At 32.7% G+C, this 14,924-nt stretch overlaps 2 protein-coding genes across 9 annotated transcripts; one reads left to right on the forward strand and one right to left on the reverse strand.

The window, feature by feature from the left end:
• Window positions 1-5,255: 5,255 nt before the first annotated feature.
• On the reverse strand, window positions 5,256-6,197 carry LOC146945149 (uncharacterized). Its single transcript, XM_085748031.1, has one exon. It carries the CDS (start codon window positions 6,195-6,197, stop codon window positions 5,256-5,258), a length of 942 nt encoding a protein of 313 aa, XP_085604157.1.
• Window positions 6,198-8,163: 1,966 nt separating this feature from the next.
• Window positions 8,164-14,240, forward strand: LOC146945150 (sulfite exporter TauE/SafE family protein 4-like). Of its 8 annotated transcripts, XM_085743515.1 has the most exons (12): window positions 8,164-8,434; window positions 9,090-9,202; window positions 9,917-9,967; window positions 10,057-10,107; window positions 10,291-10,480; window positions 10,688-10,819; window positions 10,955-11,029; window positions 11,141-11,248; window positions 11,662-11,776; window positions 12,791-12,905; window positions 13,406-13,454; window positions 13,846-14,240. In XM_085743515.1, exons 1-6 carry the CDS (start codon window positions 8,263-8,265, stop codon window positions 10,720-10,722), a joined length of 612 nt encoding a protein of 203 aa, XP_085599641.1. In that variant the 5' UTR covers window positions 8,164-8,262; the 3' UTR covers window positions 10,723-10,819; window positions 10,955-11,029; window positions 11,141-11,248; window positions 11,662-11,776; window positions 12,791-12,905; window positions 13,406-13,454; window positions 13,846-14,240. The 8 variants fall into 8 exon arrangements, with proteins under 8 accessions (XP_085599641.1, XP_085599640.1, XP_085599643.1 ...); XM_085743514.1 differs by having other exon boundaries at window positions 11,662-12,905; XM_085743517.1 differs by lacking the exons at window positions 12,791-12,905; window positions 13,406-13,454; window positions 13,846-14,240 and adding an exon at window positions 11,880-12,065.
• The last annotated feature ends 684 nt before the right edge of the window (window positions 14,241-14,924 follow it).

Consider the following 14,924-nt stretch of genomic DNA (forward strand, 5'->3'; position numbering starts at 1 on the left):
ATTTTCTTTCTAAATTTCTAAATTTTTGTAGCTAATATCTCATCTAATTTCTAAGCAGAATCAAAACGTTATAACGACTTTTCCAAGTCTTTGAACATGACATTGGCTAAAAAGTTGTGGTTGTAAATGTACAATGACTTTAAAGTCATTGTTATCATATTATAGGAGCATTTATTGGTTTGATTTTTTCCTAGCTAATTAGTTTGATTTTTCATCCCAAGATTCCTTTTTTTTTTTTTTGACAAAATCCCAAGATTCCTTCTAATTCATATCTTTACTTTATTGCATATGATTTATAGTTTATAGTGAAGTCCAATTTTAATCTCTAAAAAAAACAAAAAAAAAAACTCAATTTACTCCCTAAAAGTAAGAATCAATTTTTAGTTTCTGACAAAAACAAACTATTTTAATAAAAAAAAAAATTATTTATATCTAGCTAGATATAAAATGTCTCCTTATTTATATATCTATTTCAATAAAAAAAAAGACCTCTCGAACTAGATTTTATCTACCTAGAGACAAATTGCAAGATCGAATTATGCATTATTTATGGAGGTTGTTGAAATCTATCTAGGTCTAGCACATCTTTATAAAATCAGCTTGTGAGAGGCAAGAATTGCATTCACTTAAAAACATTTGTTTCAATTATCTCTCGAATGGTAAGGAGCGCAACGCAAATATTTACAATATTCAGGTTTGATGGTCTTTGCTTGGTGGTCAATGGTCATGTTCATTCAATATAATTGTTAATATTTCTATTTGAATCTATGGATGAAGAATGTCTATCCACATAAAATATAATTACTTGTTTATTTGTTTATGCACCTGAATGTATATGTGTGGACTGATCGTGAATTCAATGAAGGTATAATATAATTATAACATATAAACATCATTGTCTTAACATATAACATCATTTAAATGATTAACAAAAACTATTAAGAAAAAAAAAACGATTAACAAAGAGCAGAGGCATAGTTGTAACATCTAGGAAGCATGTCTGGTACTAGAGACCAAGGTAAATTTGATAAAATATGAACTTCGATAAGTATATGACACAATAATTACTTAAAATCAATTAGATGTTACCATAGTGGTATTCTTTCACGATAATCCGGTGGAAGAAAATGAACACTAAATAAGATCCATTGTGTTCAAAAGTGAACTATGACCACCATGCAAAACATTATTGCGAATTTGGGATACCAAAAGTCTTCCGTAGCAAGTCTTAAAAATAAAATAAAAAACAGATAAGGCTTTTGTTGTTGTACGTCCAAAATTAAAATGTTGGATCTCTATTTTATTTTCCAAGGAAAAGATGTAAAAGAAAATAACAAGAAAGTTAGAGGAGCAAATACGCTAAGACTAAAGCAAGACAATGAGGTGAGAACCATGCATAAAGATTCATGGAATTATTGGTGTTGACCTTGACTGCAGTTGATATTCGAGTGTGAAAGAAAGGTGCTTCTATGATCCTAGTCCACACGTTCAGTGTGAAGAAAAGAGAGGTCCTTCTATGACACCTATAAATTTCTTATTAACTTCATTGTCTTAACATATAACATCATTTTCCTTTCCTTAAAAAAACACCATTTTCCTTAAATTAAAACATCATTTATAATTTAAACCATCTTAAAAATAAATTGTTCTTTTGAGAGTCCTTTTGTTGCATGGGAGGTAAGGTACCAAAAGAATATTGTTCTCATCAGACTTGGCAATCCTGTTCTCCACAAAAGCTCTCAGTAGGCCAGGTACAGGGATACAATCCTCCCCAATGATAATGTCATCACGATGCATATTATTCAACTCATCCATATCCTCAACATCTTTGTAGACATTAGGGGCGATTTCTTTGAGAACGGTAAGCATATCTGGAGGTTTGAGGATTTCATTAATGTCAATGTGGTCAGCACCAACGTCGTTCTTGACTTTTTCTAAGTATTCGATCAGATCATGGCTGTTCAAAGGAGATCCACATGTTTCCATCCCATTGTCCAAACCTCGGATCACCCTGTTCCGGCCCCACCAACTTCTGATCACCCTGGTCCGGCGCCACTAACTTCTGATCGCCCTCTTCCATCTTTGCCGCCGTCTCTTCACTGTTCACAAACATCTGGAATTCTTTGTCATTCGCTGCCATCTCTCCCAACCCTAGTTTTTTGTTTCGTGCGTACATGATGAATGAATCTATATACAGTTAAAACTCTATAAATTAATAATGTCAGGACCGGAGAAATTTATTAATTTAGAGAGTTATTAATTTATCGATAAATTAATAATTATTAATTTAAAGAGTTTTTAAGTAATTATATTGTACATACCAGACAAAAAGACAAATTAGTCTATGCCTCTTAGAATTACGTTGCAGCGAACCTTAAGACTCAACGTAAATTAGTAACTACTGTGTTCATATGCATTGGAAATCAATAATGACTTTTAAAGTATAGTAAATGTAAACAAGAGAAACAAATGTGTTCAATGTATTCTTAATATATTTTTTTCAATTTCTATGAATTATTAATTTATGATTTTCTTGGGACCGAAAATTATAAAGGGATCTCCCGAAAAATTATTATCTTATTATTTTATCGAGTTTTTCAATTTTTTACATTGGCCCAAGTCGGGACCGGACAAATTTATTATTTTAGAGAGTTTATTAATTTACCGAGTATTAAATTAAAGAGTTTCTACTGTATAAGAAAATAACCTAAGTTCAATTATTTTGGCTAACTTTTTCTTTTTCAAAAATGCCCTTAATTTTCAATACAAAATGTAACAAATAAATAAGTATAAATTTTATTGTAAGATAAAAATAAATTAAAATATTAAGAAATATAACAAGCATGATATAAGTTTATATATGTCTGAATTTTTTCCTTTATCATTTAAAAAAAAAGTGTAACAAACTACATAATATATTTATACTACTTTTTTCATTATCCCAATTATAGTCTTAAACAATTTTTTCTATAATAAAGATTGTTGTTGAGGTCATTAAAAAAAAGAATTTAAATTATATTTTTTTGTTATATTGTTGTTGTCATTGCAATAGATAATCATGGTTAGTTTGTTTTGTTATAAATCAAAAGCAACAAACATTTATATTTTTAGATTTTAATCAAAATCAAAATTTCATTAAAAAAACATCGTTCTTTTTGCTATGAAGGGATACGTGAGAAATAGCTAATTTGTTTTGCAAGAGGATTAATAGTGTATTGAAAATTGATTTTCCCACTTCACACAAAACTAACAAACATTATGAAAGGACATGTTTAACCCAAAATTCTATCGGTAGTTAAAATTCAGATGCAATTAACTATCGTTGGGGTTAAACTTGTCATTTCATTAGCTTTGTTTGAAGAGGAAAACAACAATTTTCTTGGGTATTTTATTTGGGCTTCTTAACATTTGTCTGGTTGGCTCAACATTATTTTTCCATATTCCTCACCCCTTATTATGTCACTTTGAACCTGCTTTCACATTCATCACACCGTATCTTCCTTTTCTATGCGATTTACAATCAGCTACAACGATTTACTTGCATGATTTTTAATTAACACACATGGTAACTATATTTTTAGTAAGAATTTTCAAAAATATATAATGATGTTTAAAAATATTTATAAATGATTAGATAAAAAAAAATTGCTACTTCAAAAATATATAATGATTTACTTGCATGGAAATGTTGAGTAGAAGATTCTTTTAATGTTAATGTGCCCCAGTTCATTGTTTATGTGTTAGTTTGTGTATAATAAGTTTTCTACCTTGTCCACCATGTTTCCAGTGTATGTTGTTATCCATCCGCCATATCTTTACGGTGGATTTTTGGGTCGCAACCATAGTTTGTAATCGACGACATTAGGGATAACAATGTGTGGATAAACTTCATTAGATCATATAATATTTATATTATGTTTCACATAACCATGCAACATTCTATACTATTACAAAATGACATGTATGTGCTTTTTTTAGTTGAGAAACGTTTAGGATGCTCAGACTTCAACATCCTCAACACTTCAAAATAATATGTTGATAAACTATTTGTCAAAACAAAAACACATGAGAAATCTTTGCTAAATGTAAAACCAAACAATTAGTATGCCAAATACATTGTTACTCACCCACCTCAGGATCAGTTGTTGATATGCTCAAGGTCAATAAAAATTAATATTATACAAACTCACGGAAGATTATTAGTAAGAACAATTTTACATTTCAGGTAAGTAACTTGAAAGAATTTTGAATTCAATTTTTTCTACCATGATGTTACAGAAGTTCTCTTTATAAAATAAAAAAAATAAAAATTGTTCAACTAGCAATAAAACTACAAGCACATGTTATCGACAGTTAATAGATAAAAACATTAACTGGAGAATATATGAGATTACTACCATTTCGTGAATAATTCAAGCACGAGATCAAGAATATTATTGACTTTTGAATAAATAACTTACATAAACTATTTTTGGGCATGTTTAGATGAACAACGTTTTTTTTAAGGAAGATGAACAACTTATTGGCAGCATATAACACAAACGCTTATCGTTAAGACGCTTATGTATAGTGACAAATCCAGAAATTTTGATTCGTGGGGGTAAGGTTTTAAATAAAAAATATTTATATAAAATTTTAGCAATGTGTAAGTGATAAAATAATAACATCATTATCATTGAAAAAAGGGAAATGCTAAAGAGTGCCCTTGGGGCATTTGATAAGAGGGTAAAAAATAGAAATATTGTATTCAAAAATGGTAAAAATTGATGAATTTAAATTTTTAAAAGTCAAAATGTTGTTGAATCCAATGCAAACATTCTACTTTTAGTTTCCTTAACAAGTGTCTTTAGGGCACTTAGCTTTGTTAGCATGACCCTTGAAAAAAATACTTGAGATTAATTTTTTTTTGTAAAGGCAAGAAATAGGTTGGGCCTCAGGGAGAGTCAGGAACATCCCAACTAGGTTGACTGCTAACTGACCCCCATCCTCTGCCGCCTACTTCATAAATATTATTTAAAAAGGGGAAAAATATATACAAGAGGGGGGATTAGGTTAAAACCCTCAAAAAGAAAGAAAAACAGGGAAAGGAAAACAAACAGCCTTAGGAAATACTTGAGATCATAAACATTTTTTTTGAAGAAGCTAAAATGATATATATTCACACAAAACTGAACGCTTTTTTAGCACAAGGCGTGCTGAAGAAGCGAACAGGATACAAATAGTCTGTCAACAACGTAGTCAGAAAACAAAATACATCAGTCGATACCCAAACAAAGCAAAGGGTTCGACCGCCACTGCTGACAACCATACACAAAAGCGGCATTATTAGCACGCAGCCACCAATAAGAGTGGAATTTAACTTTTTCAACTAGCTCCTCTAAAGGAGTGATAACATTTCCAAAAACTCTATTATTGCGTTCCTTCCAGATTAGCCAAATACAGAGAAGCCAAATGAGCTGAAGAAAAGAACGCCTACTCTTCGTTCCACCTAAATAATTAGTGAAGTGAAGAAAATGAGGACCAATATGTTGGTGATCAACTCCTGAAAAACCAAGCCATAACCGCACCTGATACCAAATAGCACCAAAAAAATTACAATGTAAAAACAGATGATCAGCGGTTTCATCACAACCACACCCTGAAACACATGAGGTGTCTGCATCTGTAATAATACCCCGGTGAAACAGATTGAGTCTGGTCGGAAGCCTATCCCGCAGCAAGCGCCAAGCTAAAATAGACACCTTCAGCGGCACTCGGGGATGCCAAACAAGGTCGTAAGCAGCGTCCAAATCATGGTGATCCTGAGACAAAAGGATCTCATAACCAGAACGCACTGAATAACCCCCTACCAGATCTGGAAGCCACTGCCAAGTATCTGTAACATTATGCTGCAAAAAGATGTTAGATATAAAAAGCCTACACTCCTCTAGCATCTCCTCCTCCCACACCCACAACCTCCTCCGCCACTGCCACGCACCACCACCCACCTCCCAACCTAGGGAGAACATAGAGGCAACAGTTGCCAATTTGTTCTCCGATAGATTAAACAAACGGCTAAACCGACGACATAGAGGAACATCACCAACCCACCGGTCCAACCAAAAAGAAGTAGTCTCCCCATCACCCAACTTCCTCAACACCCTCCCCGCAAACCAAACCTCTCCCTCCTCACCTACCCCATCTCTGATCTTCGCCATATAAACATTATATTATTATAAGGCAAAATCCTAACCCCTGTTTTGCAAGGTCTAGGAATTTCACTAACCACGACCGAATGATCGACATCATGAGGTTCGGGAGGTAGTGGAGGCGGTAATGGAGGCACGATGAATCCCTACAACACTTGGAACTCCCCTGTCTTCAATTGAAAACTGTGATCAGGTGGTTTCGATGGCGGTGGCTGCATTGGGACGCTAGCGGCAGCGGCGGAACAAGAACTAAGTATATGAGTCCCTTGCCAATTGGCGTCAAAAACATGATATAAGATATAGTCCCTTGACAATGGCGTCAAAAACATGATATATCTGCAAGTGTACGTGTGTATCTTTATAATAAAACATTGATCCACAAATACTATATTGGTTATTGATCATATCTTATTAGGGTTCAGTTAAACAAAAAATATTTAAATAAAATAAATTAATTTTCTTAAGGATATTAACAATGATCATTTTGAATTTTTTATTCTTCATACACAACTGAACCCTAACAATGAAAATGTAGTTCGGGAATTTAGGATTAAACAAAAAATATTTAAATAAAATAAATTAATTTTCTTAAGGATATTAACAATGATCATTTTGAATTTTTTATTCTTCATACACAACTGAACCCTAACAATGAAAAAGTAGTTCGGGAATTTAGGATTTATAAGTTGATCAACCTCTTGCACCGTTTTTATTAACTCAACCAAATCCATTCTCTCAATGGAGCAAGAGTCAAAATTCTATTGGTTGGTTATTGCAATATCATGTTCTTTTTGGTAATATCTTTCACATCACCTATTAATACATTTGATCCAAATTTGGAGAATGCGTGAAGATTTGGAGAGTACGTAAAGAATTTCTTTCGTCCATTTCAATATGCCTATGATATTGACATGTTTAGACTCATAGGTGAACAAATATCCGGATTGTCTAAAATTTTCTCATACTAAACTACTTAATAATTTCTACTTTTTATTTTCTCTTTTTTTACCTATCCTTCATCAAACAAATAATATGTAAAAAAGGTATGAACTAATTTATTCTGATTTGTTTTTTTTTTCAATGACTAAAAGAATGCTTTTATTCCTCTAAAACAATGCTTTTATTTTTCTCCGAGACTAAATTTGATTTTAAAATTTTCTTAGGGATTCAAATGAAAATTTACTTGAGTGTGCTTATTTTTATAGTTATATCAGTTTACTCTCCCTAGAAAATATCACTCTAAGGTACATATAATTTTCCCTAATCTAAGTACCTCTCAAGATTATTATTTTTTGGATAAAGTAACTCTCACGAATTTGTGAAGATGAGAACAACACAATAAATAAGGATTTGAATTGTGTTGGTCTCTTTTTTATTCTCCATTTGTGATACTAGAAAATGGATAGCAGCGGAAAATACAGAGATAAGAGTTGATACAAAGTATTTATTCTAGTTCACCTTGTAACCTGGGATTACGTCCACTCCCCTTGCACTTCCAAAACACTAAGACAACATAGTCCTAGATTTACAACCTAGAGGACTTCTTAATCTCAATCCAAAGATCTACAATAAGAAGTTTTTTGGTGGTTTACAAAAAAAAAATGTTCTAGGAGTAGTAAACAAATATGAAGCACAATACACTTAAAGTGTATCTCTTATGATTTTTCTTACTTTCACTATTTCTAGACAAGGTATATATTATAAACAAGTATGTATCTAATTAAAATAGCATATGAACCGGTTAGACTTTGTATGTATGTGAATTTGAAAAATAGGGAGTTCTATGACTCGTATTCACCAAAAGCAAGCTAGTGTGAATCGATTCATTCAATTTAAAGCATTATTTGCTATCTACTAAACTAAATAAGAAAATGAATGTCCGTTGAAATTACCATTTTGCCCTTCTGAGGGGCATTTTGGTAAATTAATTAATTGGACTCCCCTGCCTATGTATATATGTGTGTGAAAAGAAAAAAAAAACAGGAGAAAAGAAAAGGGAGAGAGAAACGGGAACGGGAGAAGAAAGGGAGAAAACCATTCTCCACCGTCGCGAAAAACGGCGGCGCCTCCATGCATGTATAATTCTCTTTGGTTGTTCCATATCGCAGGTTTGTGTCCGGTCGTCCCCTTCCTAAAAACAATCGTTCATCAGCTTCTGGTTCTATCTCTCCGTCAACGTCGCCGTTCTCTGAGCCGGTCTCAGACCTCCAATCAAACACCAACCGCCACCATGATCATCTTCTCTGATAAGTTCTTCTCATCACAACGGTGTTTTATTTTTTTCCTATCAGATTGCATGTTAGGGTTTTGTTTTTTTCCTTTAATTAAATTCCTTTATGCGTTTTTCTTATTCTTTTCTGCGATTGGGGTGTTTGATTGAATGTTAGAGGATTGGTTTTTCCTTGATTCTGGTTGCATGTTTTTGGAGAGTTGTTCTTATTATTTTAGGGTTAGATTTTGAGGTTTTGGTCTGTTTTTGGGTGATTCCGGTTTGCTCTTTTGTTTGTTGGTTCATGTTTTGAAAATTTCTGTTTTTGTCTTTGTTGTTTGGTGATTGTGTTTATTGGTTTGTTTTGTTGATTATGCAAAGGATATAAATTGAATCATATCAAACTAAGTATCCAAATTGTCTAAACCACAGTATTTCTGTTTTCATCCTTTTTCATCATCTGTGCTTGGAACACCAGTTACTAATCTGCCTTTATCATCTCTGAATTTTAATGCTCCACCACCAGCCAGTTTGCCACAAGTGACTACATGTTTATTTGTTCTGAATGCCAATATGCTTTTTTCCTTACATTTATCATAAAAATTTGGACCTTTTCACTTTATTCTAGGATGAATGTTAGCCACAATTAAAGTTATGCTAATTAGGAAAGTTTTTTGTTTGTTAGATGACACGTGATGGACTGGATCTGGACAAGCCGTTCCTGTTGATTGTTGCTATAACAGCAGCAACGAGATGCAAAGTAGTAAAGGGATTAGTGAAGGCAGCGCGAGCAAGCCTGTTAAAGGTTAGAATTCTTCTTTGTTTCTAATTTGTACTTGATTCTGCTCAACACAATAGCTTAATAAATTTTTTTTTATAAAGGATCTTATAATAGTTTGTAATAGTGTTGTGCTTCTTGAGATTTGATTCAATTAACTATAACCAAATTCTGGAAACCATAGTTCTAATGTTTTGATATCGCCCAATCGTTTGTCCCACTTATGCAATGATGGGAGTTTTCTTTTTTTTTTGGTAGAAATGATGGGAGTTTTCTACAAGCACTATATGATACACCTTGCCAATAAACACTATACGTGACACCTTGAAAATCTAGAAACCAAGAACAAAAGCTTGGATGAAACCATCCTAGAATAAAAAAGAGGTAATTTACTTTTCATGAATTATTATTAGTTTCTGGAATTATATGTTATGTCATGTAAACATGATCATTGGACATACAAGTTAACATTCACAATTAGTATGAATATATTTTTTAGTGAAAGCACTGCATAGTACAAATGCTGGTGATTAAATCATGTATGAAATTTTGGTGAAAGAATTTAATGTCCTGGCTAACAATGAAGGAATCAGTTTTTTCATGCCCTGAACTTCTCACTGAGAAATATATATGAGATGTAAGTTGGAACATGTTTGGATATAATTTTAAACACTTTGTGTAGAATTAAGTTTGTATTAGCTACTAATGTTCAATTCAAACTCTAATATTCCCTTTTCTCAGTTGATGCTTTTGTCTGTTTGGCTTTCTTTCCTCTTAATTCAAATCATCAAGGTAAGTTTCCCTCTCACTCACTAAGAGTTCTATTAATTTTATTTATTTATTTTGCTTTTTAAAATAAGCAGTTTATTGTTGGTTTGCAGACTGATGTAGAGGACTGCAGTGTATGGTATTGGGTGTTCTTCGGCTTGCAGGTACGATTACAAAATTACATAACCAAACATATTATGAATCGCAGTAATGGTCGCGGACTTCCAGTCTCATCATGATTCTTGATATTGCAAAGAATCGCGGTCACAAACCTTTTTTAAAACTCTATAAATGCAATGTGGTTAGACTTTTCTAATTGCCATACACATGTCCATTTTTTGTTTCAGTTTCCAATTGCATTTTTGGTGTTTGGCTTTGAAGGATTCAAGTTGCACAAGGATCACAAAATGAGGATGGGCACAGGGAGCCTAAAATACATATGTGAGGCATCAATGGAATGGAGTGCTACATCACTTGCATTTTGTGGATTGAGTGGTATTGTAGGTGGAATTTTTGGAGGCTTACTTGGTTCTGGAGGTGAATTTATTTTCAGGCCTCTTCTCCTAATTATTACCAATATGTAGATGGTATGCACCCTCTTGGTTTTCAATCCCACATGTGTTGATGGTGTTGCTACGAGGAATAGCTATTAATCTCATGATTGTGTCTAATTAGATTTTATATTTTTAATAAGTACAAGTGTTGTTAAATGAACTCATAAGTATAGTGTTTTTTTTATGCTAGGATTTCTGAAAATGCTGATGTGCCTTCCCCCTTGAGAGTATAACTCAGTTGAATGCTCAGTTAGAGCCTGTGGAGAAATTTTTATTGAACACTCAGAGAAAAACCTTGCAGGGTCTTAACAACTACTCAACTGTATGAAAACTATATTAACTTATTATTTTGAGATCTGATTCATTACTGTTCAGTACTTAATCACAATCAACTAGCTTATATTTGGATTTGAATTTTGAACTCTGAAAATTGGTTTTACACTGCTTGCTCATGCAGTAAAGCAGTCATACCAGACTCTCAGATGTAATTCTGCAAGAAATGCGATAAGCATGTCACTAAAGTGTTTTCAAGGTAATGATCCAAACTAAGAAAAATCATGATTTTAGGACACTGTTTTGACATATCTGTTACCAACATGATTATATTGTTGAGGCTTTTAACTTTTTATAATCCATTTTGCAGGTTTCTTATCAAGATAAGGGTGATTGACAACAGTGAGAGTGCAACCTTGGTGATGTTTGACAGAGAGGTGTGTGCCCTTTTCCAGAAAACACTCAACAACACAATGGGGTATTATATATTTTCCTTCAAATTTGATTAGAACCAGAAAAGTCCCATTTCATATTCCCTTTCAGGAACTCCATCTATTACTTCTGAAAAGTTTAATAGAAAAAAATTATTTGGATTGGTACTTTGCTGTCAAATTTTGGTATCTTGGTCAGGGAATTTATGATCATTTGACACCCTAAGTTGAAAGTTTGTGCAAAATTTACGTTTAGCTTCATTCTTCAGTGGTTGTTATTGTTTAACTAATGCATCCACTCATCTATTGCCTTTTGTGTTTGATGCCATTGAGGATGTTACAAAATTTATGCATAGTTATTTCTTTTAATATTTTAATTTCCAAATCGGTTAATTTGGTTATAAATCACTTTGCTAACTCATAGTTCATCTATTTTTCATCTTTTCTTTCCTGCTTTCAGCTACGAGAGGGAGCGAAGATTACGAGTTACTATTGTTCATGGAATAGTTAGAATGGCAGCTTTGATGGCTTCCACCTACAAGGCATATCTAGGTGTTGGTCTTGGACCCTTTGAGGTAGCTAAGAACTAAGTTGTTCTAAATTAGATTATGAACAATAAAGTGAAGGTGATACTTCATACTGTGAAACCTACAAATTCATGGTTGCTTTATATTGCAGTCTTTAACCAAGTTTAGAATACCACATCCGGGAAGAGTTGGAGGAAGGTTTTTTATTCAAAAGTTGATGCCTTTGCTGTTGAATTGGGTTAATTACCTTTGTATTTTGAAAAAGTTGATGCTTAATTATGATTGTGATAAAATTGATGATGTTTTGTTTGTATGCAAAACAGTTGAGCATGCTTAATTATGATTAGTACTAGATAATATAAAAGTGCAAATTATGATTGTAACATACCTGTGATATAATTCATGCTTTCATTTTTCAAAGAGTATAAGTTCAAATGTACCTCTATTCTCTAAAATTTGTTATGTCCTATAATTGTGCACACAGTTGATATATGCCTGCATAAATATGAATCTGGTGGTTGCGAAACCAATTAGATTGGAAAGCTTACTTTTACTACTTTAATACTGTCAAGTCTTATATTTTTATATTGGTTATGTGATTTATAGTGATTTTATGAATTGAGCTGTTCGATTTTACAAGTTATGTTGCGTCAGTCAGCTTAGAAAGTTAATATCTTAAGCTTGGAAACTCCTTTTCGAGTGGGACCAGTTGCGTTTGAAAGAGGACATACAGTAGTTTCTTCATGTTTAATTTCATAATTTCATAATTTGCCTATATGTCCCAGTTGCTATCTAAACACAGCTGTTCTGTCACAGAATTTTAAGGTTCATGGTTGACTTTAGGTAATCCTAAACTTGAGTTATGAATCGGCTTGAGAAGCTGTTTTTCCAAGTTTATGTCTATCTTCTCATCAATGTGTATGTTATGTTGCAGAGACAAAGAAACATCATGAAGAGTAATAAACAAAAACTTAAGAACACTCTGTTAGAACTTCTTTGATTTGAGTTGTGTTTTTTCTCTTCCATTTTAAGTCTTAACTTTTCTTTATTTTCATGATGCAGGTTTTTATTTCCATTGCATTAATCCTTGGTGATGGACTATACAACTTTATCAAAATTATATATTTTAGTGCCTTAAATTTTCAGGCCAGCATGAAAAAGAGGGATCACAATGCAGGTAAATAAATGACCTTTTATCACTTTTTGCAGTAAAAAAGCGTATTAACAAAGCTATTTATGCTCTGATAATAAGTCTAAAAAATGAGTCACTTCAAAAGTGACAAGTGGTTTAGGTCATTATACAAGTATATGGATGATTAGTTAACAAAACCGTAGGCCATGATGCTAGATAACTTATAATTTTATGATCCTAAACTCTCACATTTTGTCTCCTCTAGCAAGGAAAAATTTTCTGCACTATTTTGCAGAAATCATACTTAAATATGAGTGTTTTCAACCTTGGTGGATCAATTGAAGATGAAATAAGGTGGAAGTGCTAGGCAGCCGCCTTGAAACTAACCTTTGTTTGGAGGGAATATGAAATGTTGTTTTGAATGTGATTGTTCTCTCTTGGACATCCTTTGTCACCAATAGTGGTGATCAATTTCAGTGTTGCTAAGTTAGCTTCTATTATCCTTTTAACTCAACATGTTCTTACATATTTTAAGATAATTTCAGGCCTGCAATGCTCATGGACTTTGTTGCGTTCCTTTATATGATACCTTAGGTATGATCCCACCTTCTTTGGTATCTATCTACCTACTGAACAATATGAGAAGTGATTTTGCCTTTGATTTGTGATGACACAATTAGAATGAATAATGTTTAGTTGAATGTAACTTCTACCTACACAAGGAATTTGTGACGGGTTCAAGAATAACCAAGGCAGGTATTAACATAAATAATTAGTTATCAATTATCGCAACAGAGACTTGCTTTTTCGTTTGATTTTTGTGCATCATATCTGATTTCTTGCTTTCCTTGGGGTTCTATTTGTTCAACTATAAGTAGTTTCAATCAAAATTTAGGTGTCACTATATTGTTGTTGCTTGCTTTTTCATTAATTATAGTCAATTGTTGCTCAACAATGAGTGGTTGTGGTTATGGTATCTTTGCAGATATTAAAATGGCTTGGGAAAGATTTTGGAATCAAAATTCTTGACAAAGTTCGGTTTAAGATGGATCATCAGAGGTCAAAGGAACACTTGATTTTTGAAGATGGGGTGAGAAAAAATAAAGTAGCAAAGGCTAGACTTCTTAGAAAAAATGTTCTTCAAGTTAAGAAAACAAGAAGGCTGAAAACAATGTCAAAAGAAAATGCTCCAATCTCATGTAAATGTTCTATTTTTTTATTTTTTTTTATGAATATGAAGTTTGCATTTTCACTCATATTCTAATCTTTTGGAAATTGTATTCTGGCATGTATATTTTGTATAATATTTCAATGACAACTTCACTTCGTGGTGATAATAACCAACTTCGAAATAATATTAACATGATCACAACTTCTACAGCTGCATTACCTAACAAACCATTAACATATACTGTGAATTCTAAGGTGAATCAAGAAATAGAAGAAAGTAATGTTACCTCACCTAAAGTCTCAGAGATTCAAATCTCTACTCCTTCGCCGAGTAACGAAGCAATGCAAGAATCAATCCACAACAGGAAGAAATGGATAAATGATGAGGAGAACTCTTCAAAAGTGGTGAAAGGATTTTGTAAGCTTATTTTCTTTGGAAGAAGGGGTTGAAGAACCTTTGTGGATTGATACTTTTTCAGAGGGGTTCACATGAACTTATGAATTGTTCATGGAAGTTATGAGTTCTCTTTATCCATGCTTTTGGTTATTCAATATTTCAAAAGAGAGTTTACTATGTCCATTATTAGCTCAGTAGAAAGTGTTTGGCAAATTGAATTATTTGTTGTTATTGAACATACTCATTCATGTGACATGGTAGTCATGTGGAAGATTGTAGATAGTTTATAGCTTCTCACACCTTATAAGAATAATACCATGTGGATTGGAATTGCTATCATACTAGGATGCCAAGTATAATACATTTTCCAATGTTTTGGAATAATAATATTTTCCTTTAGAACAAATTTCCTTCATTACTTTAAAAAGTTTATAGCAAAAAAGTTTTTCGGTTGGATCGAGGTCCACTTCTGGAACCCCACCCGCATTAGTAGATGT

Source organism: Medicago sativa, chromosome 2, assembly GCF_051527215.1.
Source record: "Medicago sativa cultivar Bolivia chromosome 2, Bolivia_mono, whole genome shotgun sequence".
Lineage (NCBI taxonomy): Eukaryota > Viridiplantae > Streptophyta > Magnoliopsida > Fabales > Fabaceae > Medicago > Medicago sativa.